We start from the raw sequence: 24,595 nt of genomic DNA on the forward strand, positions 1-24,595 counted from the left end.
TGTAACTTCTACTGCATTTGTCTGAAGCTAGGACTTACATTTTTTTATTCCAAACTAACTTGTAACAGTAGCTGAAGATACAAATTTCCATCTGTATTATCATTCCCTGTAGAGACTAGCAGTAAGTATTTAAGTGCTTTATAATCTCATTGTTGTGCTGCACTTCCATATCAGATTGAGATGTCTGTGACTGGAGAGGGAAAAGCCAGTATCAAATTCCACTGTAGAAGAGGAGGCCTTGAAATTTGCTGCATAGTTAATTTTTAAGATGGACATGAATGCTACACGTGTCTGTGAATTCAGGCATTATCTGTGAGTCTCTAGCAGGCAGGATCACTAACATCTTTTCTGGAGACCTGAGAAAAATACAAATGTCTCCATAGACCACTAAATTTCTTTTTCAGAAAATTCAGAAAAAGCATTGCAAAACCAGCTATTTGTTTTAGCTTTTCTTTCTTGTGGGCTTGCTTCTGTGCTAAGACACAGATGATAAGTGCTGAGCAATACACTGTATAGCATGCTTTGAAGGGCCAGACCGGATTGCTATAGTTGCTTGCTCTGGCCTGCCTGACCCAGGCCATGAAAGCATACAGAGCAAATGTTGAGCCCAAACCTTGCAATTAAGCTGTAACATCCATTTTGGAAAGATAATTCTGTTGGGATTTAAAGGTTTCAGATGATAGCTGTGGACTATTTTTCATTGTAGCTTTTCTGACCTTCATTTCAGCAGTTCTGCTTGGGCTTGCCACATTGGCAGAGCGAGCTTTCGGGCGCAGTTACTCTTTAGGCAGGAGCATAGCCTTTTCTTTCCCCTCTCTCCCTTTCTGCCCAACATCGAAGAGGAATAGGTGTGGTCCATAATGGGTTTCTAGGAGAAAGATAATCAAGCAACCAAAACCAGCTGGGCTTTGCTGGGGTAAAGTTAGGTAACAGTGCAAGTCATCCCATGTACCTGCCAGGGAAGGGAAGCTCCTTGCCTGTCAGCCCCTGCCTGTCCCTGTGTGTGTGGTGCCAGCTCTGCTCCCAGGCACTACCCTAGCACAAATTTTAGTCTGTTGATGACTGTTAATTACACCCATAAAGTTGGTTTATTTTTAGTAAGATTCACTTTGTTCTGACAGTCTGTTCTGCCTTTCCAGCAGTTGAGCTAGAGACAGTATTTCTTCTTTTACCTCTCCTCTGTGGATGGGCAGGCTGTACACATGGTAGATCAAGCCACTTTATTTTTAAGATGGAATACCCCAAAGTTATGCAAACATCATCGAGTGAAGTTAAAGAACTTGCATATAAAATCACACATTAGCTGAGGATCTGTTCTTTCTATTTCTACTGAGATCTTTCACATACATACTGATGTTTGGACCCAGCTGGTGAGGGAGACAGCCGGGGGAGATGCCCCACTGGACCTGCTGTTGGCAAACAGGGACAGACTGGTGAGTGATGCGGTGGTCAGAGGACATCTTGGGCATAGCAATCACGGGATGGTAAGAGTTTTCAGTTCTCAGAGAAGTAAGGAGGGGGTTCAGTAGAACTGTTGCCTTGGAAGTTCCTGAGGGCCAACCCTGGCCTGTTGAGGAGCCTGGCTGACAGTCCCTCGGGAGGCAGTCCTGAAGGGCCAAGGGGTCCAGGAAGGCTGGACAGTCTTCAACAACGATATCTTAAAGGTGCAGAGGCAGGCGGTCCCCACGTGCCAGAAGACAGGCTGGTGGGATAGAAGACCAGCCTGGCTGAACAGAGAGCTTTGGCTGGAACTCGGGGGAAAAAGGAGAGTTCACCACCTCTGGAGCAGGGGCAGCCAGCTCAGGAGGGCTGTAAGGATGACACGAGGTTATGCAGGGAGAAGATGAGAAAGGCAAAAGCCCAGCTAGAACTCACGCTGCCCACTGCTGTACATAATAACAAAAAATGTTACAAATACATTAGAAACGAAAGGGGGGCCAAGGATAATGTCCATCCCTTATTGGATGCGCAGGGAACATGGCCACAAAGGACGAGGAAAAGGCTGAGGTACTTAATGCCTGCTTTGCCTCAGTCTTCAATAGCAAGGCCAGTACCCTCAGGTTACGCAGCCTCCTGAGCTGGAAGATGCGGACAAGGAGCAGAACACGGTCCCCACAGTCCACGAGGAAACGGTCAGTGACCTGCTGCAGCACCTGGACACGCACAAGTCTGTGGAGCTGGCTGGGATCCACCCGAGGGTACCGCGGGAGCTGGCGCAACAGCTCACCAACCTACTCTCCATCATTTATCAACAGTCCGGGCTAACTGGAGAGGCCCCAGCTGACTGGAGATTAGCCAGCGTGACACCCACATACAAGAAGGGCAGGAAGGAGGATCCAGGGAACTACAAGCCTGTCAGCCTGACCTCAGTGCCAGGGAAGGTTGTGCAGGAGATCACCCTCAAAGCCATCATGTGGCATGTACAGGACAAGCAGGGGATCAGGCCCAGCCAGCATGGGTTTATGGAAGGCAGGTCCTGCCTGACTGACCTGATCTCCTTCTATGACAAGATGACCCATGTGGTGGGTGAGGGAAAGGCCATGGATGCTGCCACCTAGACTTTAGTAAAGCCTTTGACACCACCTCCCACAGCATTCTGCTGGAGAAACTGGCTGCTCATGGCTTGGACGGGTGTACTCCATGCTGTCTAAAAATCTGGCTGATGGCTGGGTGCAAAGAGTGCTGGTGAGTGGAGCTACATCCAGCTGGCAGCTGGTCACAAGCGGTGTTCCCCAGGGCTCAGTACCGGGGCCAGTTCTGTTTAATATCTTTAGTGACAAGCTGGACAAGGGGATTGAGAGCAAACCTCAGCCAGCACACAGACAACACCAAGTTGGGGGGGAGTGTTGACCTGCTGGAGGGCAGGCAGGCTCTGCAGAGGGATCTGGACAGACTGGACTGATGGGCCAAGGCCAGTTGTATGAGGTTCAACAACGCTCAGTGCCAGGTCCTGCCCTTGTGTCACAGCAGCCCCACACAGCGCTACAGGCTGGGGCAGAGCGGCTGGAAAGGGCCTGGTGGGAAAGGGCCTGGGGGTGCTGGTCCACAGCCGGCTGAGCGTGAGCCAGCAGTGTGCCCAGGTGGCCAAGGCGGCCAGCAGCACCCTGGCTGGTACCAGACACAGTGTGGCCAGCAGGACCAGGGCAGCGATGGTCCCCCTGTCCTGGGCACTGGTGAGGCCGCACCTCGAACGCTGTGTTCAGGTTTGGGCCCCTCGCTGCAAGAGGGACGCTGAGGTGCTGCAGCGTGGCCAGAGCGGGCAGCGAGGCTGGTGCAGGGTCTGGAGCACAAGTCTGATGGGGAGCGGCTGAGGGAACTGGGGCGGTTTAGCCTGGAAGAGCAGACTCAGGAGGGGGGCCCTTACTGCTCCCTACAACTACCTGAAAGGGGGGTGTATGCAGGTGGGGACAGGTGTCTTTTTCCTAAGTAACGGGTGACAGGACAAAAGGAAATGCCCTCAGGTTTCACCAGGGGAGGTTCAGATTGGATATTAGGAAACATGGCTTCGTGGAAAGGATGGTGAAGCATTGGAACAGGCTGCCCAGGGAGGTGGTGGAATCAGCATCCCTGGAGGCACCTAAAAAATGTGTAGATGTGGTGCTTGGTGACATGGTTTAGTGGTGGATTTGGCAGTCCTGGGTTAATGGTTGGACTTCGTGGGAAAATTACTGGGAGGTGTGGAGTTAGAGGAAACTGGGACCTAATAGAAGCTCTTTAGGTTAAAGTACAGCTATCACTTTATGATCGTTGGCATGCACGGAAACTACTTTACCACAGCTTCCTAAGCAACACAGCCCGACACCTCAGCACCTGCTGAGAGGAGTAACAGAGGGTGGAGTGGAGCAGAGACACCACAGCCAGGCTCTGTTGTGCTCCCTGCAGGGATGGGAACCTGATGGTACCACACAGCTGGTAACAGCAGTTGTCACATGAAGAATACATGAGATGTCCACTGCTGAGCCAACCACTGTGGCAAAATTACTTTCCTCAGATGAAATAATCTCACTCTAACAGTAACGCGCACCTCCATCCCAAAGTTACCTGCCTCCTCACTGGGCATGTGATAGCAAGCAGTAACAACAATTCTATGACTAGAGTCACTCAAGTGCCACCTAAATGTACAGAAAATGGACTGGTGCTGGACTGAAATAAGTCCAAAGGGCAGAGGGGGAATTGTTGTCTAAACTCCCGAGAAATCAAACTCTTAGCATTTAGGTACATACAAATCTGTGCACAAAGTTAGGTCAAGCTGACCCACGCTCTAAAGTTGTTAGGAATGACGGGACTTCTAATCAAGGGAGTCAGCCTTGGGAAGGATGAGAAACAACGAATAGATTGTGAAAAGAACACCATTATCTAAGTTACACAGAAAGAAGCCTTCAAGTGAGGAAAGTTCTGGCTAGAAGAGGAGACAGGCTGATAAGGGGTTGCAATCCACTGACATCAACAGAAAATTAGTTGAAAATAGGACAAAGATAATTGTGGCAGTGGGAGATGGCAACCTCTGACTTAAACAGCCCCCCCAAAGAGGGCAAACCCCACCTGGGGAGCATGGGCAGTTGGCGGAGAACTTCAGCAGCGCTGTCTGAGGCTGCGCACTGATTTGCATTAGAAGCGAGACACTTGTAGCCAATCCTGTGTACGGTAAATGAATATGCAACGTGCTGTGAAGCATAAAAAGCGATCCCAGGAGGGGAGAAGTTAGGGAAGACTCCGTTGTAACTTCTGGGATCAGTTGACGGGCTGAACCTGTCTTCTCCCCCGCAGGGACGCCTATTGGGTAAGAACTTTATTCTACAACTAACTCATGGCAGCTGATATTGTGTCGGTTTAAGCTTGCTTTGCAGTCCATGTATTACCACTGGCAATCTTCAAACCTTACTCTGTCACAAACTTGCATTTTGCATAATACAAATCTTCAGCTGAAGTTCATTTTGTAGAAGTTTCTGGAGATCTGAATAGTTTGTTACAAGGGATTTGACTCAGTGACACTGTCAGTGGGGGCCCTGAATAGGTCAGTCCAGTCAGCCTCCGCTACAGTGGGCTGTCAAAACGCAGGTAGTGGACAGGCTGGACAGGCTGCTCAGGTGCAAGGGCCTTGTCTTTCCCAGGAAAGACAGAGTGATCAAATACAAAGGGTTTGAGGAAACTTCCCTTCTTAATTTGACAGACTTAATGATTTCAAAGGTCTTTTCCAACCTAAATAATTCTATGATTCTATGTTTAAGCACACAGCAGTCTGCAAGTCAGGTGTTCCCTGGCCTGATTTTTTCAGACTTGTCAAACTTGTCACAGAATATTTAAAGAAGAGGAGAGTTGGTATTATACCCATGCTGTCGCCACTCTGCTTTCAAAATCAGGCAACTGAACAGCCCAGTAATGGTATGCCACTTTTTAACAGTAACTCTGCTTTGGGACAGTTATTCAAAATGTATTGAAGAGTCTTGCAATCCATATGTATTTAAAGAAAATATCAAAAAAGACTGCGACTTCCTGTTGTGCTGCCACTTCCATCATTTTGCAGTTTGTGAATGTGAAAGACCATTTAGCTCTGATTTTTCAGACATTTTGAAAGCACCTCCTTCCTGACTGCGCTAGTCTTACCACCTCTAAAACATACCAGAACAGTCTTTACTAGCTGTATTTCAAGGCAGAGAGCAGAATAATTCCTGGTGATTTTGTTTCTTGCCTGTTATAAACCTGTGGTTTTGGTGCTGGATGCTCTTGATGCCAAAATATAAATTATAATTCTGAGACGACACCAACTTTAGCACTGACCTTTGTTCTGTAGTGTAGAGCAATTGCATTTCTCAGCACAACACCTAACCTACAGCTGGTGCTGGCATTACGTGATATCAGTAAATAAGAAGCAGCTAGCTTAAGTGAGACTGTGTTACTCTTTTCTTAGTATGGCTGCTTCCTAATTCCCACTCTTTCCTCGCAGCTATCAAGTGGGAAACCTGCACATTCCTGTGATTTGACAGAAGTGAGGAGAGGCAGCTACTGGGGAGAAGTGGAGGTATGTATAGAAACCATAAAATGGACAACCTTGTGAGTGATTATTCATCTGACTCTTCATCTATGTAAAAAAAAAAAAAGCATTTATGTCATGTAGTTGCATTTTTTTTATATTCAAGCAAACAGGGACAATTTTTTCCCTCAAGTAAAATTGGGAGCTTATTTAAAAGCCTTCTTGTAGTCAAAAGGAGATAATAGTAGGTGATAATGAATTTAGGGCACAATGGGAAATGACAAAATCTTAATGGCAGTATTGAGGAGTAATATTGCTGTAGTACTGATGGAAACAAGAGAGAGTTCAAAATAAATGATGATGCCATGGCTGTAGGGAAGGGGCATGTGAAAGGCAGCATGAGGGAGGGGGGCTTACATTTTACGTTAGGGAACAAGGAAAAGGAATAGTACTCTTCAGATGTAAAATTGAACAAATTGGAATGAAACTTTTTTGGCAAACAGGTGAGTTTCAAGCACACTGAGAAACAGATGCAGAATAGAGTAAGATGGCTGCTGGCACACTAATTCTTAGTTTTGTTGCATTTACAAGACTCGACTGTAAAGGGGATACATTTGTAAAGCAGATCGCTGTTACTACCAAATACAAAAACAACTGAAGAACCAAGTCAGATGATACTGTGATGTAACAACGTGAGGTTAAAAAAAATACACTTTTTTCTGTGTAGTAGATGATGACCACTGTCCTTTCAGGATTAAAGAGCAAGTGAAATACATTATGGTGTCAAACACCAGGTTCTCAAACTAGTCTGTTTAGAACTAGCAGATTCTAGTCAAGATGGCTAGGGATGATGCTAATGCCAAAAAACCCACCATTGGTTCATGAATAAAATGTCCAAGAGTGAGTTTCAGCAGAGAGACCCAGTGCTGAGACACCACTCCCAGCAAGCCCAGAGGAAAAGCCTGGAAGTAGTCAGAGAAACAGAATTTTTCAGAGATGACTGAAGTGAGTTGCATCCGAAGGTTATAATGATGCTCAGCTGCTGCTCAGAAGCATGTAAGAACTGTCATCTCTACAATGAGGGTAACAAGCAAAAATATGTTTTTGCATGGCAGTACTGTGGGCGTTACTGCTGTTGGGGTACTGTGCTAATACAAAGCAATGATCAGCTGTAAATTTCTGATGTGTAAATTATCATGAAAAAGCTGCAATTTCTTGAATACCTTTAAATAACAGTTACAACAAATGCCTGCTCTTCTTCTGGTATTTATAAGCAGCAGCAATCAGGTCCTTAGTTTTATGCTGGAAAAATGCCCTCAGTTTTATTCACAATAAACAGATAAATGCACTTTATCTCCCAAGCACTGTGCAAATGTCTCCCTTTATGCACTGCCATATTTCACTGGCAAAAAATGTCAGCCTGCCAGCAAGGTAAGTTTTTAAAATAATTTTCCCAGTATGCTGTGCCCACAGAAACAAGAGAACATACCCATGTTAGTGTGTACATTCACTTCAGTATTTTTATGAGCCTAAACTTGGGATACTTGTGGTGAAATTTGAGATGAGTCAGGCTCCTCTTTTCGGTTGCTTCCTTGTCCTTTCTTGCAATTTTCTTTTTTTTTTTCAGACTGCTAGTCTAGGCATCAAAGATTGGGGCCAAGAACAGGAATGCACATACAGATCTGTTAAAATCTTTGCCTGTTACAGAAGGCATTAAATCTGTCTCACAAATAGTGCAAATTGTAGCATGGAGGTAGATATCTTACAGTTTTAAAAGACCACAACATATACTAGTTAACTTTTAGATATTAAGAACTAGTGTCCTCGAACAAGGTTTGCAGTGAATTAGAGTAAGGCTTTGTACTCAGTATGTGGGTTAATGTCAAATGGCAGTCTCCTGTAGAAGTACATGAGATTGCTTTGCTCAGAGGAAAATACCATTAAGTTCCAGGTGTCAAATTTGAACATTCTTAGATAATTTATATACAACTACTCCTGACTCTTAAATCACACATATAGAAAGGGAGACCAGTGAAGGCATGGAAATTCCTCCCTCTTCAAGCACAACAGCCAGGACAGCAGTGCCCTGCAGCAGGACAGCCTGTGACATGAGACTCGTTGTGTTCGTTCATGCACCAGCATTGCAGCACGTGCAGGACCCACCATCACCCAACACCACCCGCCTGTGGTACAGGGGCCTGGGGGTGACCCAGTCCTGAAAAGCTTGAGTTTTCTGGGTATTTCTAGCCCAGTTTCTGCATGGGAAGGATCAGCCCAAACCTAGTAAAGCTTTAGGCACATAACGGCACACTAACTTAGCTGCTTGCTCATTCTTACAGAGGTGCCATGGTTTTCTCCTGCATACTTACATATGCAGAGGAGCCTACACCTGGAAACTCTACTAACAAAACAGCTAAAATTTTCTGTAGTAGAAATAACAGCTGCCAAGATTTTCATCAGCTGTGGAGATAAACTAGGCTGGCTGTAGTACTCTGCATGATACATTATCACGGCCTAGCACTACAGAATGTTTCTGTTTTGTCTTCGTAATATGCTTTTTCACAGTGCTTTTTATGTGTCTGAAATCCATACAGGCTCCTTATGGATTAAGTCCTGCTTGTTCCTCAAGTTGCCCACTTGCTTAGGCTGTGTTTCTGGCTAGACCTGTTGTTTCCACGCTAGCCCTTGTTCCTTCCCTCTTATGTGCGAGGAATGGGCAATAGGGTACAACTAATTCCCTCCAGAGCCAGCAGCAGCTGCAAACACCTCCCAGCAAAGACAGAAAAACAAAGAGGAAGAACTGCTGTCAGCAAAATGGTATGCTTTGTGTTTACAGCAGAAAGCAAATGACCAGGAATGCGTCTCCTCTGAGGGGGAAAGGGACTTGCCTAAGTCACCCCCTTGAGATGGTCAGTCTTTACTTCAAAGAAATGTCCCATTAAGTGGCACAGGAAAACAGATAGTGATCCTTGCCTAACTGCACAGATACAGTTCTAGCTTGAGCTGAGATTAATTTTTACAGTTAAAAGCTGCATCCAGAAAAAAGAACCAGTGAAATCCTACCCAGCTGCTGGCCTAACAAGCAGGAGGCAGTCCAGCCTTCTGCATCGGGCTTTCCAATACTATCCAAAGTAAAATTGCCATTGTGTTTGGAAAGGACTGTATTAGGGACTGGGGAAAAAACCCTTTCAAAACAAAATGCTTTATTTTACTCAGAGGGGGCTGATTATGAAATAGTAGAATAAAACTGAAAATAGGGCAAGGACACACCTACATGAATGCCTGTGCTTCTCATAGCCACCTACATTGGTATGTACATGTATGTTAGCCTGGAAGACTTGGGTTTCACCCCTGAGCAGCTATTTAATGTCGTAGCTTTTCTTCCACTTTCCCCAAATGCCTGGCTACACTTAAGAACAAACAACTTAAAACAATGAAGGGCAGATTCACTTTGATTTTAGTGCATTGACAGTCAGGTGTGGATGGAGGAACCATTTGATAAACCATCACTTGCAGTAGTGATTTTAGTTACAGTAAGTTTGGAAATAGACTTTTTTGTTGTTTGCTTTTATTTACTATAATTAGAATTGACAACTTCTTCCTCTCAGGAAATTAGTATGGAAACACCCATCTTAGGAAATCTTGAGTAAAATACCCAGTAACGTTGGTTTTGTTTTATTCTGCTAAGCTCCCCATGGGGCCTGTTAAAAGCTTACCTAAATAATTAAATGACACTTTTTATGGTTCACTCCCAGAGCCTTTTACATGATTCAGGGTTTAAAATTAATGGTAATGCTTACATTGTTAACGAAGCTACTATATCATACAGAGGTCTCCTGTTCTCTCTTACTTCTGATGAGTTATGGTGACAGTGAGTATCTGAAGCTTCCTTCTTAATCTGGAGCCTCCCTCTACCTAGTAATGGATTATCAACAAAAGCCTCAGAAGTCCAGTTACAGGGCCAGGGTTACCACCTCTTTGCTATTTTTTTACACTCTTTTGTGTTGGTATTTTATTTTCTCAGTTGCTACAATGCATGATAGATCACAAAGTTGTGAGGGAAATCATTGTTCACGTTCATGCTCGTGTTAATACTGCCGAGACAGACTGGAACAGCTGTAGCAAGCAAAATAAACAACTGCTGTGCTCAGTATTGGAAAAAAGGTAAGAAAAGTTGATTGTTTTGAAAGAACAAAAATCTGATGATCTTTGCAAATGTATGGAGTGTCTTACCTGCCATGTAATTTTAACAGTACTGGCTATGAACAGGCTTACAACGTATTAAATTTCTGGGCATCTTGTGCAAGAACATTATCCAGCTCCAGGTTCTTTCCCTTACAAAAAGGAAAAGGCAAAAAGCAAACTGGTTTCCATTTCTGGCCTTTGCAAGAAAACCTGTGAAATGAAGCATAACTCTGTTGTGAACAGGATCCTTTAATAACTACATCTGTGAGTCTAACTACATTAGAAGTCACTGTGGCATCTCAGCATTTTTTTGGACAATTTCCTAACTCTTGCTGCATTTGAAAGAAGTTGCTGAGTGTCCCTAATTCTGGTATTGACACTGTGGGGGGCAGACAGGGGGTGGTCAGAAAAGGTAGTGAGGTAAAGAGAAACTGTACTCTTTGGACCAAAGCCGCTGTTGAGGGAGGCTCTTACTTTAGATTCTGGGCACAAGGACTTAAAAAAAGATATTAATTGCCACATTTATTTTTTCTTGTTAATATCCACTAATAATGACTTTCCGCTGATTCTCTCCTACTGCAAAAGCAGAAATGGGGTCATTTTACCCCCTAATTTTATAAATTAATGTTGAACCACTGTGCAATGGAAAGACTACACATACTTGAAAAAAGTATTTATTTTTACAAGCGTATTTGATGTAAAACAGTAGTGTACAAAGTAAACATGTTCACAGATTTATGTATTTTAAATTCTTACTCTCTGAGAGGAACAATTAAGATGTCTTCTGATCAGTGGAGCAGTAAGTTCCTAGGAAGGAGGAGCTATGCTTGATAAATCACTGCGCAAAAGAAGCAGCACAGGGGTATGGAAGACATTTTCACAAAATGGAAGACCTCACACTTCAGGTAAAAGTTAACCTAAACAACACAGAGAGAGAATGCTGATCTTTGGTTTTCCTTCAGTCCCATCCCATCACCAGGATCACAGCTGGTTGCTTTTCACAGATTATTTCAGTTTGCAATTAACGTCCCCAGCCCCACCCCAGCTCCTGCTAATTTTATGCTAGATTTTAACTTGGCATAGAAGTTACAAACAAAATTTTAAGTACAGAAAACAGCTTCACTGAATTTCAGAGATTATTAATGTTGGCCACATTACTGGAGTGCATAAATTTGTTCAAATCAAGAGTCCTTGGCCTATGCAAACTGGAATGATTGTATCAAGAACAGGGATAAACTCCAAATTTCTTGTATTACAGAACTACCTAAAGCCACAGTAATGGGGGGTGTGGGGTGGTGGGGGGTGTGTGGGTGTGGGTGTGTGTGGGGCTGTGTGTAGTTTGTTTTGCATGTGCATTTTTGGTTACAGTGAGCCTCTGGAACTCATAAATACTGAGAGGTAAATGTTTCTGTCAGCTAATTGTGTTAGCAGTCACATAATCCTTCCCTTGATGTCTTGGGTCAATGAAATCCTAGTATCATCAGGGTTTAGGAGGAGGTATGTTAAGAGTTTCTCTGTGATCTTTCCTGCAACAGAAACAGCAGTAAAAGTTATCACTTGGTCACGATAAAGGCACATCTGTGGATTCATGATTGCCCCAGCTTTCCAAATGGAGTTATTTTTTATGGTACTGGTAAAGCATAACTATGGTTACAGAGTTAACAATGATTTCTAGAGCTACCACAACAATGTCTGAAGAAGACAGGGAAGATCTACATTGCAGGCACATTCTCTTCACTGTTAGCAGGTTACTCTGAAAATAACGCTGGAGGTCAGTTACCAGAGCAATACTGTGTGATGTGCTACATATCCACATACCTTCTTGTCTTAAGCCAACAGTTCTCTAAACAGTACTGAGGTAGCTTTTCCACCTTAGGCCGCTTAGTGTTTAACATCAGGACATCGTAATTTATACTAACTTGTTTTTTCAGAGAAAACAGTAAGAACATTTCTCAAAGGTACATCTGGATTTTTGCACTAGGGCTCGACTCCTGTTCCTGCTGAACTGAGCCAGTGTGTAAAATCAGAACTGATATCAGCTCAGTAGGCACTGGAGGACGAGTCCATCAACAGCCTGGAACAAGAGCTGGAGCCGTTAAGTTGTTTCTGACTGGAGCTGCCACCATTTCCTGCGAACGACAGAGTGCTAAGCTACAGCTGCAGAGAGATCATGACAGCATCCATTAAAGAGAAGACTACAAAACAAAGCTTTATAGGTGATTCCAGTTCGAAGTCACAAACATTTATTTCCTCTAACCTTTAGGAAAGAGTGGTAACCAAATTACTGTAGGTGATGCCTTATGTTTGCAGTCAGACCAAGAATTTAAGGAGCACTTATCCTCAGCTAGAACCAAGAGTCTTTGGTCCTCCCCAAGCCACCTCTGCCTCTTATCCTTGATATACTGCATCTCACACATGCGCGTCCATTGTAAAACTGCCTGTTCAGCAGCAAGGTACCTCAGCCAGCAAATGCCCTCTGCCCTACGGAGGCTGACATTAAGCAAAGTCTCCTCTCCCCTTCTCTTCAGGTGCAGAACTTAGCCACTGTGAACAAAGAGGGAAACAATCACTGTTCACCAATCAGCTAAGCTCTGCACCTCACCAGAGAGGTGTCTGTCTCGGAACAGCTAATTATTGGAGGAGGTTCTTCCACGATGTGTCTGCTGCTTTCCTCTTTTTTTTTTTTTTTTGTTTCATGGACGGAGAGGATTCCAAACTGTGCACCACGGACTGGATAGTTATGGTGAGTTTCATACTAGCAGCTGCGGTCACGGCTGTGTGGTAATCCCTGGCAATGTGATTTTAATCTTAAGTCACAAATCATCATGCCAGGAACCCAAACAGCCACAACACTGAAAGAAAGCTGTGCAGTCACACAGAGTGTTGTACTCTTAACAGTATCTGTACATTTTATGTTACAGCTCACCATGCACTTCTAGTCTTTCTTTGTCTGAAAAGTCAAAGGGGCAATTCTAGACTACTGCTAACACATACATACCATGCAATTTTCCTGTGCTAGATACTCGCCACCAGAAGCTGGTAGGAATTTTTATGATTATTTTACTACTGGAGGAACTACAGGAAGGCAGCTCCTAGTACAGTAGTACCAGAACAAACTGCATCTCCATGTTTCTGGGTTTCTGAACTTCAGATACTTGAAGGCATCTACCAGATGAAAACTTGTTGAATGTAACTTGAATTCCTGTGGGTCCTCAATAACTGGGAGTGCACAAGCAAGTCTCTTAGCCCTATCTGTTTCAGAAGGTGGCCCTCCTACCATATAACTGGTATCCTGGCACTCTACAGTCTGATCCACCTTTCCCAAATAGTCTTCTTGGCAGGCATACTTCTTGTTTATACAGAAGAACAACATGGCTGTTTGTAAACAAACTTGCTTTTGTGGTATCTATAATCTGCTGTATTTCATGTAAAGAAAGTAGCCACCACAAATTAAACTATCAAGTACTATCACTGTCAAGTACTGCTACATGTACAGGCCTGACCAGAAGAAATTTAAGATTTCTGCTCGGTACCAATTAGAAAATGATGATTGTGCTGAATTAGATATCTGAATTTTGATACCACAAATGGACTATAAAGTTTGCAATCAGTCTGTCAGATGAGTTATATCATTAAGCAAAAATCTGAGGTATGCTGTGCGGGAAGAGATCTTCATACCAATCCTAATTGTCTATGTGTTAAACATGCATGTACGGACACTGTAAGGTTACCTCTGGTGACTTAAACAGACTAAGCCATGGAGAATATCTTTTCAAATTACCAGTTTATAGCCTGCAACAATCTCTGTTTCATGAATATTTCTTGAAATTCTGTTTTTTCTCTGGTGATTCCTCCCCATTAATTTCAGAAACAAGCTAGATTCAGCATGATATTAAAGAGCTTCTTCATGTTAAGGCTACTTTTTTAATGTCAAGATCCGTCTTCAAAGACCTCACTGCATTTAACCCAAAAACATTTAAATTAGCAGTTTGTTCTCACATGATTCTGATTTGCTTCCAAGTGCACAGCTTCATACCTCCACTGTGGGCTCAGATTCTTACTGTGCTGCCTATCAAGTCATCACACAGCTTCGTTAAACAGGAATACTCCCTGCGAAATTGCAATTTCTGGGAGCAGATTTAAGAATACAGAATGGGAAACAACTGCAGGTGGAGCCTGGCCTTTTGCTGGCCATTTGGACTTACATTTGTCTCTTGTACAGTCCATTACAAAGTTTACAACAAAGCCATGCTCCATGCTCTCCAGCTAGTGCCTACACGTACCTAACTCACTGCTCCAGCAGCTGGGCTTAAAAAAAGAAAGGGGGGGGGGGGGGGGGTGGGAAGCAGCAAGATAGTTAACAAGAAGAATTACTGCTTGAGCTAAGCAGCCACAAGCTGTATAGCACACCAAAGTTTACTGTTTTGAGTGAGCTCTGCATATTCCTTCTGCATAAGGTAAAATCAGGGTGTTTAATTTAAAAAAGAAAAATCACCTATTCAGAACAGCATCTCTGCCACCACTTTGGCTGCAGATGTATCCATATGTTCTTGTGCTGCAGCAAAGCATTTATGTGCAAGTTCTTGTTGCTTCACATCTTCATTCAGCATCAGTTCACCATACAGGTACACACCCATTGCCTGAAAGAGGAACATAAAGCACAGGCATTGCATCACCCGCCAGTAACAACTAGTTACCCAAACTCCTGGTATTCATTTAATTATAAACAATAACAACAAAAAAGACAATTCAAAACACAGAAAATGCCATATACTCTGGAACCCTTCCTCCCCCAAAAGTAGTTTTCTTTGGTTCTCATTAGCCTAAGGATGGTTGTCTATATGGTGCATTGAGTGTGTAAGAACAGAATATAAGAGGTGTATGTTGTGTCATGACAAGAAGATGCTGTCTCACTCCATTTTTCTTGCCACTTTTCAAGTTGAAACCTGGTTTTTTTTATCCACTACCTGAAATACTTCCAAATGCCCCTTAAGAAAACAGCTTGTCCCTTCTTCAACAGGATACACATTTTCTTTCCAGTTGGGATGTTTACATACAGACATATGAATATGATAAAGACATCAACCAAAAGAGTCCACTCTAAAATTCCCATTTAGCAAATCTGCAACTGGACATCAACCAAATGCAGCCAGGTCTGTATTTCAGACCTTTAACACCTGAGATACAGCTGAACATGCATAAACTCTGGTTTGGTAAGAAGGCAGGGTTTTCCTAATTACTTATTCTGGGCATAGCAGCTATCAAGAAAGATAATGGGGCACCTGAGGGGTGAGATCTCGGCCCCTGTGATGGCAGGTAGCAAAGCACTGGCTAACTTGACAGAAAACATTGGGGATTGCCATTTTTTTCTGATAAGACAGTTTTTTCACCTAATTACAGGAATTCAGTAAGTGTTAAGCTGCACTTACCAAAATAGGATTATACACGTGACAAAATATTAGCGATTTAGCACACTGACTTTTATGGTTGTACTTAATGTTTGGACAGTTGCAGGAGAGTAAAAATTTGTATAGCATTAAAACCCCACAAATTTTAATATTCTTCCTCACAATTTCTAGCATTGGGTGGTAAGCCTTAAAAAAAAAAAAAAAAAAAAAAAAAAAAAGGCTTCAACAAGAAGGGAAATTAAAGTTTAATGAAGACTGAAATTAAATGAAAAAATCCCAGAGCAGCAGAAACCTGCCAGACTCCTTGCCAATCCCCCAAGCATGCTCTCTGACATCCAGAGACCCAAGAACTCAGATTCCTGCAGTTTGCAGCTGCACCAGGGTCTGGCAGCCACACCAGGCATGCACACAGCCTTGGAGTTGGGCTCCAGTTGCTTTCATAGAGAATTTCAAAATGTTGGGATTTTGTTATGAAGAGGAAGTACCTTCTCTAGCCCGTGTTAATAATTTTCCCCCAAGTCTAAACATTAACATGCAGCAAACACACTGGGTTTTTGGAAACCTGAAAAGGATTTAAATAGTCACATGGGTCATTTTTTCCCAGACCTTAAAAAAAGCCAGGTCTGTCATGGTCAGTAAGGATGTGCAACTGCTCTGATTTGAGTTGTAATCACTCCATAAGATGGCTGTGCCATAAACTGTATGTACTGTTGGAGTAAATGAAATAAAAGATATTGGAGATTACATTAAAAAATGTTGCAAAAAGTATTTCCCTGAGCTGTACAAAATGTTGATCTTTATTTGGCATAAAATCTGTTCCAAACATAACACAATTCAATACGTTTGGTTTTACAAACTCAAGGATTATCTGTCCCACCCGCCCCCCACCCCAGCTTCTGCTAGTGGTTATGTCCATCCTTTCATAGCATGAAAAATATGCATAAATATATATATATAACTCCTTAGTTTCATAATTAACATTGGTTTATGTTGTTGGGGTTTTTGTTTTGATTTGTTTTTTAAATAAAGAGCTTGCCAGCAAGTCTGGGGCCTGTTTATTGGCTGAGATATAAATAGGAGGTATACTTCAGAGCTGGAAGAAAGAGTGCAAGAGATTGCAATAATTTTACTGTGCTGTTGTGAAAAAATGTATTTGCCTGAAAGCACAGAAGTCTCATTGGCTGTAAATGGCTTTGTTCATTGTCATCATAAAAGGTAAAGATATTAATCTCTTGTGTAGACTTTGACATATCTTGCAACATTTTCTTCTCTTTACATACATTTTAAAAATATAACAGTCATCCTAGGCAGTGAATCTCTTGATTTTATAGAGTTCATGGTGAATAAAAAATAAATAAAAGTGAAACAGAAGGAACAACACAGAGGTACAATTAGAATTCCAAGTTCATAATGGCCTAAATATAAATCCATAGTAAAGACGTCATGTATGGCCAGCCTTTAACACCTTCAAATCTTCTGGTAGCACTTCCCTAACCATGGAGAGGCCTGCATTCTCTGGGTTCACTGTGCTATGCTTCTCCTTCTGGACACTGTCTTGAAAACTGAACTCACAGCAGCGCTGACTGCACATGTGTTAACATTCACAGCTAGACTTACCTTTGTCATCCTGCAAAAGGAGCCAATGCTGAGCACTATCTTCCTAGCATCACTGCTACCTCTGGCTTGCATAAAAGCAGAGAGGAGGAAATATACCCTATTTCATCACTTACCAGATTAGCATTCTTAGGTGATATTGAATACCCCTAGGTGGCTTCCTTGCACTACAATATCTAAGGGGCAAAAGAGGCAAAACCTGAATACACATTCAAGTTTCTAATAAACAGCAGCAAGAAAATGTATTTAAAACATTTTTAAATTTTGCACTAAGGGTGTACAAAAGTTAGCTATTTCGAAAACACTAATTAAATGTAACTGACCTGATCTTCTCTGAGAAATTTCTCAACATCTCCATACCCCGACACGTACTTGTGTTTAACAACAAGCTCACACCACCGATGACGAACCTTTGGAAAGAAAAGAGAAAAAAAAAGAAACTATATTGGGTATATGTGTTGATAAACAATACATCTCTAACCAGTCTGGGTTTATCGTTGTTGTTGTTGGGTTTGGGGTTTTTGGTGGGTTGGGTTTTTTTTTCCCCAGCGGCCCAGCAGGTGCCTCTTTGAAACTAGCTGGTTGGCTGGGCAGAGTTGCAGCGCTCTGTGCACGTGAGTCCAGGCTTCAGAAACCCAGATGCCTGAAGATAAACTCCTGGTTCCATGTTAGTAAACTAACCCAGACGCAAGCACAGATCTGCAGCATCTTCACCTCCATTGTTTCCAGCCTTGGCTTTTTTTCCCTTTAAGTTATGCTAGAGGTTTGTTTGTTTGTTTGTTGTTTTTTTTTTTAATCCTGTTAGAAGTGGGCAGGGAAAGAAAATTAGCACTGCAAACACCTGGAAGAGCCACAAAATATAATTGATAATGTCCCCTATGTAAGTGCACAATCCAAGTGACAAAAAGGCTTAAATATAATTCTGTACCAATATTAAATCCATGCCAAAAGGATAAAAGTTAGATATAAAACCATGAAACAGGGTGCTTTCAGTTAAATGAAACAAGTTTTGCCACTGTTATCTTTCCCAGTAATAGAACTTCAGCACCTTGCAAAGCATTTAAAATCCATCTACACTTAAAAAGCTGGGCTGTTCTACCAAACGCACATTGACAAAACCAGTTATTAACATACTGTAATAAAAAGTATGGAAATTTCTAAGCAAATCACAGTTGAAACATTTTTGTTGAAACAGTGTGAACATGAATTATATGTGGTTGGTTTTTTGGTTTGTGGGGTTTTTTGGTGATTAGTTTTTGTTTGTTTAAATTTCTGACTTTGTTCTTAGCCACTCTTGTGGCATAAATGTCATCCTACTCTCCAGCAAAGCTTCCTCAGTTGTAGGCACTGATCAGCCTAAATTTTATATTCCATTAGTGGCTCAGCACTGTTCTGAGAGGAAAACAGTTAAGTGCAATAAAAACATCCCAATCCTTTGGTTTCAGCCTTGCTCTCAGCATCTCTCAAAAAGACAAGGCACCTAAAATAACAATTACCTTTCATAATAAGAGTAAAATGTTAGCAGTTCTAGTGTTTTTCAAAACTGAGTCCAAACTGTGCTTGTATCAAGTAAATGAACGTGAACCTTTTCCTGAATGATAGATTTGCTGATAACATTGAGAATGGAAGCCAGAAAGGGAGTTGGGGGGAAAGCCACACTTAAGTATATTGTTGCTTTGGGAAATCGGGTATTTAGAAATACTTCTCTTGTCGTCCTACTCCTTGCCAGCTTTGTATCTCAGAAAAAAAATTCATAGGCTTACATAATTAGATGTTAATTCTATTAGCATAATTAACAAGTGATAAATGTTCACAGATCCTGGAGGAGTCCTTTTTGGGTACTGGTATCTCTTTCCAGCTCACCTCTTACAGAAATAGGTTGAACACAGCTTATGAATGAAATAAAATGCTGAGGGGTTTTGTGGCCGAGTGGAGTTTGCACTCACAGCATGCAGGATACTGAACAGTTATGGTGCACTGCATGGTAGGGAATGAAAGCTTAAAGCTTCTTGCCGACACAATACCGGCTGTTAAGATTCCTGAAAGCAGAACCAGAGCTAAATCTACAAAAGTAAATAGCTTTCCAAGATTCAACTCACTTTGCTGTAGATGCCCATATCCATAATGTAGACCTTCAAAACCCTACCCAGCTGCTGCTCCTCCCTGGAGACACTAAATGTTTCACCAGTAAATCTTCCCAGGCAATCCGGCTTTGTTACAGGATGTTTCTCATAGTATTGAGTAGCTCCATGCCTGGATCAAACCTTCAAGGCTCAAAAATTAAGCACACACCACTCTCATCTGTAGGGTGAGTTAACCCAGCAGAATTATAAACAGATTTAAAAGGTTTTATATCTTCATCTGATATACTTCATTCTGCACCTTCTGTCATATATTTTAAAAAAAATAAGTCCTTCTGTATTTTCACAGCATGTATGAGAAATGCGAGGAGAAAGGGACTGTGGTCCTCTCCTGTGCTCACTGCTCTTCTGCATCTCATGATCCAGAAATTACAGCACTTCAGTGTGTGAAGCAATCAAGTCCAGTTTCTGTGTCTGCTCAAGGTCTCAAATGTGCCTTCGGAGGGAGTATTTCAACAGCAGATTATAAAGTCGTCTGGGATGGAGCCCTCTTCATACCTCCCAGTGAAGCTGGTTTCTCCCCTGCAGTTATTAAAATATTTATGGATCCTAAAGGAGAAGATGACAAGACTTTAGGGCCTGAATTTCTGAGTACTTTTGATAAGGAGCAGCTTGTCCCCAACACACCTTTCCAGGTGCAACCATAATAGCTGCATGGAGAGCAGAACAGAAGCTCTCTCTGTAAAGGTGTTCGTGTCGTCCTACTTCCTCACATACTCATGTCATGTATGTATGCCTTACATTTGTATCATGGCCTGATCATCTGAATCCCAATGGCTTTGGAAAACACAGAACAATTAAGCTGTGCCTTTCCCTTTAGTTGTTCCTTCCTCCATAGGTCTCCTATTCTTGGCAATCAACCTCCTTTCAACTAGTTTAAAAGAAAAATATTTATGTAATGAGGGAGATCTGGGACAGCACACGCTTTTCTTTCTCTCTTTTGCTTTTTCCCTTTTCTTTCCCAGGGTAAGTACAAATCCTGGCACACTTCCACATCTGAAATGCTGGCGCTTTGCCAGTTGGGGCAGGAGCAGCACGTCTGTTATCCTCAGATTACATGTTTGCCTCCTGTTTTCTAAAAGCCCCAAACGCTCTCATGGGCAAACTGCGGGAGAACCGGTCACCGCTGAAACACTTCTGAAACCAGCACAGCTAGCTGGCCCTGCCAGCTCTCCCCTGTCTTATACAGGACCCCAGTAAGGAGAACACAGAAACCGAGGCTGCCTCCAAGTGCAAGAGAGGCAGGGGGTGACCTGCACAAAAATCTGCTGAAATCTTCACCACCACTTGGACTCAACATACATATTGGTTACTCCCCTGCCCCCCTACCCCCCATGCTGCATGGTGTGTAGACGGCCAGGTAACATGAACTGCAGCTACTGCAGCCACAGCACATGCAGTCGTTTCTCAGATACTCACACTGTAAGGAAGTGATTTTTGTAGTGCAATCCATGCCCTCGGCTGATACCACAAACATGATAATTTTACTCACATAAGAGAAGGATAGAAAAAAAAAATCCGTTTTCAACGTCTCCACCAATGCTCAGAGCAGGAAAAGTAAAATGGGCCCCACAGCTTCACAGCCTAATGAATGAGTCATGTGAACAGGCACTCTTAACAAATCAGTCTTGAAAGGAAATTTTGAAAACTAAGTAGCTTGTGGTAGGACTGAGCTAACCACACCGCATCCTGTGTATGTTCTTCTTGGCTTTTCCGTTCCTCCCAGGAGCAAATACTCAGTGGCAAAAATAAGAATTCATTAGTCCTCTCCCGATTTTCTCTCTGCACGTTTCTCTGTGCTATTCTGCATGGTTCAGAGATGTACACTACACGTCACTTTGGCTGGTTACACCATAAACAATATAAACTAAACTTGAAAAGTAATTTACAGCAATCCTTCCTGTTATTGCTGGCAGAAAGCACATATGACTTCGTCTGGATCTGAAGCAACACTTGTAACCACCCACCTACCCACTCGCACTCTTACTGGTTCGGGAGCTGCAAGGACCCACGTGCCAGAGTTGGAAACACAACTTACTTTCTCAGCCTCCGATACCAGGCTAAGAGCTGTCCTTCCGAGCCTGTGACTGATGGCTGGTACCCCTGAGGATGGGTAGAGGTGGCTGAGGCGGGTGATGGAGGTCTGCTGGGACCTCAGATTCCTCGTGGATGGATCCCCTCATCACCTGGAAATTGTTCTTTCCTCCCACCCTGCCTCTGCAGCTGGTGTGGATGTCTCCACTACCGGCTTTTTAAGCTAAACAAAGATTGCTGGCTTGTGAGTTTTGCAAGACACTACCCGTATTAGTGGTACATTTTTGAGGCAAAGTTCTGTGGCAGGAAGACACGGAGACACTCAATGTCTTAGATATGACATTTGGAAACCAGCTCTTAGATGTTCATAAATAGCGAGCCCATCAAGATCTAAGTATTGGCTAACACCTAGATGAAATGTCTTGAAGGGATGCTGCTTGTCAGACAGCAGACAGTCCTAAATTTAGGAGCAGCAGCTTACACAAATAATTACAGTGGTTTCATATTATCTTTTAATTTCATTTTACGAAAAATACACAGTATTGCACAATATTATTTGCCGCTCAAACACTACCTGCATTGACAGGGCAATGGAAGATGTCAAGAACCCAAAATTATGCTGTCTTAGTCTCTTTTCAGACAATGCAAGCTGTTGCATGAGATTATATAAATACTTACAATTATGCATGAGATTATAAATACTTACATAAAATACACTAATAATCCAGCTCTAAGACAGTCCCTTTGTTTTAGCAACCTGGGCCAAGACATTTTGGGAAATGCTGCTTGAAGCTGACTGACCAGGCCCATCTAAGGCATCAAATAAACGACATTCAAAAGAAAAGCTCCCAGTGACACACTTGAGAAACAGTATTTTTTAAACTATTTTGAACACATCTTAAATTAAAGTGATTATTATTTTTTTTACCAAGGTGATAAATTGCTTTGCGTAATCCATATTATTCTCCCCTGCCCCACACAAATGATTGGACAAGCCTAAAACAAACATCCTCACAGAATGCTTCATATGGTAGATTGTAATGATCTAGCTTGCTCATGTTTTCGATAATACACATGCAAGCAAAAAATAAATATTTTACTTCCAAGGTCTACAAACATGATTTAGAAAGCAAGTAATTTAAACCATGCCTTTATTAAATGATGGGGCAGGGGGGGCGGAGGGGGCGGAGCTAGAGTTTACTAAGCCTTTGGTCTGCAGAATGGGAGACTAGCTTCACGGAAAATGAGTACATTTTGCTAATAGCTGGATCCAATTTAAAGGGCGCCATGAAACAACAAATCTAAATCACTGAACAAAAGCAACACAGAGATCTTAGAAAATTGGGTAATTTGAAATACAGTAAAGAGCTATTGTCCAACAAAACAGAACCTTTACTGAAGGTAGGAGGCATATGTGATCTTTATAAAACACAGGTTCAGACTCTATTGAATTGAACAACTTGAATCTTAAGTGTTAATTAAAGAGTCTCAGAGACCAGACTTCTGTCTAATTTGTAGATGAAAAAAGACACAGAAACTTCTTCAAATAAACAAGCTATGCTACTATAGATTAGTTTTAATCAACAAGAAGGAAGCTGGTATCTCCAGAGCACCGGAATGCTGTTCCATCTGAAAGCATTTGTCTCCAGTTTCTTATCTACATGTGAAGTAGATTAAAATATTAGATCATTTTCCTAAATAATTAAGGAACATGGCCACATGTTACAGGGCAATACTTGGACTAAAAAACAGGTTTTACAATTGCTTAACACAGAACACGTACAGTTTAAGAATTGCAGATTTTACAGTGCATTTAATGATTTAATTTTTTCCCTCAGTCTTAGCTGAAATAATTAGTCTTTAATACACCAGCCAGGTTGTGTCAGTGACTTTTCATTCTATATTGTCTGAATTTCAGATGGGCATTCCTATCTTTTATGCCACAATGTATGCAAGCTTTATCATGCAAATTTGATTTCACGAACATTTACCCAAGTAAGATGTTCAGGGATGCTGAAGAGCTCAGAGGGAGCAAAGAAACAGCCATGCGTGTTACAACTGTGATGACTGAGTATCAGTCTGGCAATCTGAAACACTGTCCGCAGTAGCCAAAATCCTACTGGATGCAATCAGAATGGATTCATCATTCTGACAAGGATTCTGTAATTGCGATTACTGTGTATGCCAAGAGGTTGTCAGGAGACCGAGCAAAGAAGCTGTCTGACAGCTTAAATGAACTTGTATTTTGGACCAAAAACTCCTGGTCTTTTCATAGCCCAAGTTCTCTCTCAGGTCTTGTAGCACTTGCTCTGACAACACTGCAGGGACAAATAAACCACAGGCCCGACAGAGCATCACAGCAGCAGGCACCTTTGAGGACAACCTTTTTTCCCCAAAAGCCTCATAGTGTCAAGGTTCAATTAATGCTGTTTCTTACAATGCAATGCTCTTTCTCAGTACCAATTGCTTAATTTTCCAGAGCTACAGTCAAAATTATGATAACACTTCAAATTAAAAAATGGCTTTTGGTAGCCTTACTCATGCTGCATTTTATTTTGAGTACTGGAACGAGCTGCTGTCCAGTGGGGACAGGGGCAGCTGGACCCAAGGATGATTCGAGCTCACTGAACCCCATGATTATACAGGGCAGCCCCATGCCGATTCCTGCCACCTCAGACAACCTCCTTTCCCTCTGTGCATCCCACAGTATAAGTATCTTGGGTCACAGACAACCCAGCAAAATGTAGCACAGTCATTCAGAAAACCCCACGGTAATAATGGGCTGGCTAATCAAAATAATTTTTGTGAGGAGCTAATTGTCATTTTGAGCACAACTACATAGAGGTCTAAATACTTAAAAACCCAGAGTATGAACTGGTCATCAAAAAACAACTTAAAATCTAATTTTAGCAGACTACCAGACTTTACATTTTGGTAATATTGGTAGCAATATCCTATTTCCTTAATTCATTTTACCCCTTCCAATTTGTATTTCTGCATAGATCAAGCAACTGCACACTATAAGGGGTGCTGGCAATGGGGGAGAAGGACTTGCAAGCCCTCCCTCTCCCTCCTCCAGTCAACAGCTCTGGCGGAGCACCGTGGGTAGAGCTCATGCAGGAACTGCTTCCCTTTAGTGACAGAAAAGAGAAGTGTTGTACAATAAAGCTTTTAAAAAACAAATGTTGTTTGTTTGGTCAATGGCAGACTTCGGCACAACTGGCAGCATCTGAACCTTTAAC

The 24,595-nt window shown here is 42.4% G+C and overlaps 1 protein-coding gene across 2 annotated transcripts in view; it reads right to left on the reverse strand.

The window, feature by feature from the left end:
- Positions 1-10,812: 10,812 nt before the first annotated feature.
- The window catches only part of LOC119141279 (aminopeptidase O (putative)), a 202,600-nt gene continuing 188,817 nt past the window's right edge, over positions 10,813-24,595 (reverse strand). For both annotated transcript variants that reach the window (XM_037373415.1, XM_037373414.1), the window contains 3 exons: positions 17,502-17,588; positions 14,652-14,796; positions 10,813-11,682 (listed from right to left, as the gene is read on the reverse strand). In XM_037373415.1, the coding sequence (XP_037229312.1) occupies positions 14,656-14,796; positions 17,502-17,588 (228 nt within the window). In that variant the 3' untranslated portion in view covers positions 10,813-11,682; positions 14,652-14,655. The remainder of the gene's footprint in view (positions 11,683-14,651; positions 14,797-17,501; positions 17,589-24,595) is intronic.

This window comes from Falco rusticolus, chromosome Z (assembly GCF_015220075.1).
Source record: "Falco rusticolus isolate bFalRus1 chromosome Z, bFalRus1.pri, whole genome shotgun sequence".
Classification (NCBI taxonomy): Eukaryota; Metazoa; Chordata; class Aves; order Falconiformes; family Falconidae; genus Falco; species Falco rusticolus.